General features: G+C 32.2%; 1 protein-coding gene across 1 annotated transcript in view; it reads left to right on the top strand.

Moving 5' to 3' along the window:
• The window catches only part of LRRC7 (leucine rich repeat containing 7), a 571016-nt gene that overhangs the window by 117288 nt on the left and 447763 nt on the right, over positions 1-5965 (top strand). The window contains exon 2 of the mRNA XM_012652676.1: positions 3308-3405. Within this exon, the coding sequence (XP_012508130.1) occupies positions 3308-3405 (98 nt within the window). The remainder of the gene's footprint in view (positions 1-3307; positions 3406-5965) is intronic.

Here is a 5965-nt window from a genome sequence, read left to right as displayed (position 1 = left end):
GAAAGCAACTAGAGAATGGTGAAAAGTCAGAGAAGATTGTTTAAATCTCAGTTGAGCCTCTTACTTCCTGTATGATCCTACGCAAGTCACTGAGTATTTCTGAGCCTTATTTTCCTCATCTTTAATATGTTCTTTCAGAAGATTTTTCAAAGGGTTAAATTAAATAAATGGTAAATAGTAACACATTATAAAATATTTCCATTGTTTCATCTACAGTCAAAGGTCACTGTAAGATTTCAAAATATTTTTTATTAAATAAATTCTCTTAAAAAAGAAAGTTATATAGCACTTTAATTAATTCATGAAGATAATGACCCATTTTTGTCCATCTTAATATCCTTAGAAGATTATTATTAGTAATCCCTTAAATTGTACTGATAAAAAATGAAATATATTTTATTAAGTTCTTCATTTCTGAAAATTGGCAATTCGTACACATGGGTATTTTGTGTTTCTCTAATAACCAGAACATTTGTTTAGCCAAATATTTTTTTTCTCTATAGTACCATCTGTTCCTTTTTATTAAATAAAAGCCAGTTCTGATATTTTCCCTAAATTATTGGATATTTAAAATGTTAGTATATGATCATGTTTTTATTTGTGATAGTTATGATTGATAATCACTACATTTACTGAACTCTTGCATTGTGACAGACACAATGCAAAGTATTTTACATGTGTTAACACATCTAATCCTCACAGTATTCCTATGAGGTAGCTAATGTTATCCTCATTTTACTCTTGAGAAAATTAAATCATCAAGTGGGTAACTTTCCCTAAAACTGTCCTTTAAGAGACAGAATGAGAGCTTGAGCCCAGGCATTCCGATTCCAGAACCCAGGTTTATCACATTTAAGCTATACTACATTGCTAACATCACATTATCTCCTGCTCATCTACTTGAGAGTATTCCCGGAATGCAACCTCTGGGCCCTTGATTCCACGGAGATGAACTTGGGGATCTTTGATGCTAATAACAACCATTAAGTGAAGCTCTCCCAGAGCTTTTGGAAGTACTGTCTAAACTGTATTTCAGTTTTTCCAGCATATCCTCAACCATAGTTACATAGAAATCAGGTAGATCACTTTTGTTTTCAAATATTTGATAGAGAGATAAAAGAAAAAACATAGCCCATTTAAGAGAGTGGTTTACATATATTTCCAACCAAGATAAGTTTTCATTTCCCATCAGAATGTAATCACGATGAGTAAAATTGGTTTTTAAGATTATACTACAATTTTATATAGACGTTTGCATGTGAAGGTTATGTTTGCTATATTTTACTATCTTGATCTTGTAAATACTAGTGAATAATTATAAATCCACCTAAATTGTTATTAGGTCATATGGAAATTCATGCATTTGATGAAACATATAATCAGAATTGTGAATTGAATTAATTCAAGAGTCGGGAACTAGAACATTTTATATAATTTGGTTTACTTAGCTAATCCTCATGGTGAAACTGCAGTGTCGGGCCTGGAAACTTAAATCCCACATACCACGACACACACACACATAAACATGTGTATTATTAAAGCAAATTATGTCTTAAACTCTTCAGGTTCCCATTTGGTTTTCTCTCATTGTATTATTGTCTTGAGAAAAATAACTCTTTTTCTCACTTGAAATGAGCTTCGAGTGAAACTACGATTTGTTATCACTACTCATTGAGAAACATTTTTTGCACTTTATTAACATGGGCATAGGTATATGAGCATGTGCACACACTCACACAAACACATTAAATAGCCTCTACATATGAATGGATTGAACTTAGGAAGCATATTTGGTATAAGAGTGTTTTTCAGCATCAATGACAACTTTCCATAGGAGTAGTGTTATGTTACTGTTCTACTAAAAATATTTATCTCATATTTCATACCATTTTTAATATTGTTTTTATGGAATCATCCTTTCCCTGTTTCCTTTCCAGATACCAGAAATATAATCCTCTGTATCACTAATCCTAGGAGACCCTCCACCACCATACCCATAAAAATCATAGTGTTTTCATTGGTATACATGCTATCAACCAAGACAGTTATCAAAACCAATGATATCCCTGGTTTAGAATAATCACATAGATGTTAAGTCATGTTTGTTTATATCTTTTTTCTTGTTGTCGGTGAAAAAATTAAAAAAAAAAACAATAACAACAACAACAAAAAGTCATGTTTATATTTTCAAAATGATAAATAAATACCATGATTTTGTCCTGGATTTTCAAATCAAGAACGTCCAATAGAGTTTCTTTTTTAATGTTATAGAAATTAGTAGAGTGTGCATTATGGTGCAAAACTGTAAACTTTACTGAAAACAGAAAGTACTAACCACAAAGTACATACTGTTAACGATGCCCACCCAAGTTGTGTTTGATGAATTTGTTATGTTTTCTGGTTGTCAGCATCACCACATCACCAGTAACTGGAAAGTACAGTTTGTATTAACCTCTTTTTTTAAGAAGTGAAAATTATTAGAATTAGAAATCCCTCTCAATTCAGTCATTAACATCGAATGAAAGCAGCAATTCCACTCTCAAAAACTGATACTTGAAATTTTGGTGAAAGATATACTCTTTCTTTCTAAAGGGTGACAATAATTTTTTTATAAATTTGTTTACTTTGCAAGTAATTACTCTTTAGTCAATAGGTCTCTATGTTAGTCAGCTTGGGCTGCTATAACAAAATACCATAGACTGTGTGGCTTAAACAACAGAAGTTGCTTGCTCACAGATCTGGAGGCTGGGAAGTCCAAGATCAAATTGCTGGCAAATTTGTTTCCTTTTGAAGGCCTTTGTCCTGGCTTGAAGATGGCCCTTTTCTCCCTGTGTCCATCCATGACAGAGAGAGAAAGAGATGTAATCTTCCTCCCTTGTCTTTTCTTCCTCTTCTTATAAAAACACTAATCTCATCATGGGGGTTTTACCCTCATAACCTTTAAACCTACTCTCCCTCCAAAGGCCCTCCCTGCAAATCACAATGGGGTTTGGGGCTGCAAAATATGAATTTTGGGGGAATACGTTCAGTCTGCAGCAGGCTCTAATTGGAGAATGTGCATGAGTTTCATCCACATGGTATTTTTAAATTTTTTTAATTGAAATGCCTTGGAAAAGACAAGCACTCTCTAACATACCATAGTTCCTGCCACTTTCTACCATCTAACTCCTTGCCAGATAATCTTAATGGTGTTGTCTATTAAGCCTCTGTAGGTACTTGAATTTGTGACTCTTGATTTAGTCCATTTAACTTGCATACATTTATCAAGATTTTGGTATTAAAATGCACTTTTGATTCTCTCTTACAGGATGGAGAACCTAATAAGGGGAAGGAATCCCCCCCAATATCAGAGAAGTCCTTGTAAAGAAGTTCGTGCAGCACTTCGTAAGAGACCTGAAGAGGAGTGTAAGTATGTTTAATAGGATTAACTGTGTTCTAGATAGATTTTGGTGAGTAGCATAGTGAAATGAAAGGGTTAAATTTTAAATGTGTATTCAAATACTAGAATATTTGTTGAATTGAGTTGATTTTTAAAAACAAATTGCCATATGTTACTTGAATGTAAGTGCTTAGAACATTGTTTTCTTAAGAGTATTCATCTGGTACTTCAAGATACTTTACTGATAATTGAGTTTCATATTCAAGGGGATGGAAAAGTCTGCACCATAAACTAAATCATGCTTAGATATTTATACTTTATATATTAATGGTTTTGAGAAGTCCTGAAGTAAAGAAACTTTTGAAATATATTTAAAGTCAACATTTTCCAGTTTCCATTTAACCACAGTGCTTTTTAAATTTTTTTTTTAAACTAAGAACTCTTTGAAAACCATTGCATTAGATGAAAGAATATCTATCTGGGGGTAAATATAAACCTGTTTTTCAAATTGAAACATTTGATTTAATTGAATTTAGGAAAAAAGTTTTGAAAGATAGATACCATGCATCCTACCATAAAGTCATTTTAGTCCATCCTCAATTTATTAAATATTATAATATGTAATTGTATGCAGAGATTTTATTTAAATACTTATTGTCTATAATATATAGTAGATTGTTAGAGATTTTTTACATAATATTCACATTTTAAGTTTATAAGATGACCTGTAATATTAAATTTCCTCATGGTATTTGCATATAATCGTTTTCAGGGAAATAAATTACATTCCATTATGACAAAAATGTATCTGAATTTTGTCCTTTTACAGGAACTTACATTTTACAAAGACCAAGCTAATGTAGTGGGTTCACTGAGGTATACTGTTTAGTACACTTTTAAAATTATGTTGGCATCTTAAATTAGTTTGAAGTATCCTGCTCTCAGTAAAGATCAAAAATATAAAAGCAGAGCATGCTCATGGCAAGTTGAGTGTTTTTGTTTTGTTTTGTTTTATTATAAAGTCAATAGATAACCTCATTGGGCTGACATATATGTTGTTCAGTATAATGTTAATCTTCTTTTAATAGGTAGATTTCTAGCTTCTAACACTACAAACAATGTTTAATTAAAACTAAAATTTGAAAATGAAGTTAGAATTCATGGGCATTTAAAACAAAAATCATTTATAAGATGGGACTCTTTCATAAAAGTATTGCTTCTTTTTATTGGGTTCATAGGAAAACTTTGGGCTTTATCCTCTATTCTGATTTAACAGAATCAGCTTAGTCTCTGGTATAGTTCTACAGATGAAAAAAAAACTTAGAAGGGATATTTGCAGATACATCTACAGATAATTCTCAGAGAGCTGCTATTTAACATAAAAAAAATGACTTTTGAGGACTCTTGTACAGAGTTGATCTAGGCCAAAGGTTGGCCAACCATGGTTTATTTATGAAATCTAGCCTGATAACTGTTTCTGTTAATAAAATTTTATTGAAACACAGCCATTACTCATTTATTTAGATATTATATACAACTGCTTTTGCACTGCCAAAGAATTGAATAGTAGTGACAGACACCATATGGCCCACCAAACCAAAAATATTTACATGATTCTTTATGGAAAAAGGGTTTTGAACCCTTGTCTGGGCCAGTGGTTCTCAAAGTGTCATCTTGAGACCAACAGCAGCACCTGGGAACTTGTTAGAAATGCAAATTCTAGGGCTGCAACCTATACCTTTTGAATCAGAAACTCTTAAATCAGGTCCCAGTAATCTGGATTTTAAGAAGCCCTGCAGGAGATTCTGATGCAAGCTCAAGTTTGGAAACTACTAGCCTATGTCAAATGATTGGTGTCAGATGATATTAACTTAGCTATACAAAAGACTACTAATGATTGATTGGTATATTTCATAGTGAAGTTTTATCATTCTCTAACGTGAGGTACATGCATTAAGGTATGTAATATAACTGTTGCCTGTGTTAAAAGTTCTCAATTGGACTGTGGCAGTCAGGGCAATCTTTCACATATCACCACAGAAACTCAGCTGGACTATGTTACTCAACATGGAAAGTCGTACTGCAAAATGAGAAATCTGTAAAATTATATTATCTTCCAGAGAGGTTTTCATTGTTTTTTGTTAGTATAATGATAAGTTCTTCTTGTCCTGTTACAACCAGTATTAATTCCCTGAGAACAAAGCCACCATCTTTTCTATAATGGAAGCAAAATATCGTAGTAGTTAAAACTATTTACATTAGGGACACACAAAGGGTTTATTCTCTAATATGACAATGTAACAAGCTGCAGGATCCAGAATATTATTTTTTTAAATCCAAGATTCAGTAATACTCAGTTGATTTATCTGAAAAATATGGGGATAATGATAGAGCCTACCTTACAGGATTGTTTTAAGGATTAAAGGAGATATCTATATTAAGTACTTGGTACAGAACCTGGGATGTAGCAAGTTTTCTCTCTCTCTCTCTCTTTTTTGCTCACTTGCTCTCTTCTTATTGTACTTCTTATTTCAACCTAAACATTTGTTTGAGGGTATTAACACATTTTTTTTTTTTTTTGAGACA

This window comes from Propithecus coquereli, unplaced genomic scaffold, assembly GCF_000956105.1.
Source record: "Propithecus coquereli isolate 6110/MARCELLA unplaced genomic scaffold, Pcoq_1.0 Scaffold396, whole genome shotgun sequence".
Taxonomy (NCBI): domain Eukaryota; kingdom Metazoa; phylum Chordata; class Mammalia; order Primates; family Indriidae; genus Propithecus; species Propithecus coquereli.
The sequence above is the reverse complement of the archived record's forward strand: the minus strand, read 5'-3'. Positions and strand labels throughout refer to the sequence as shown.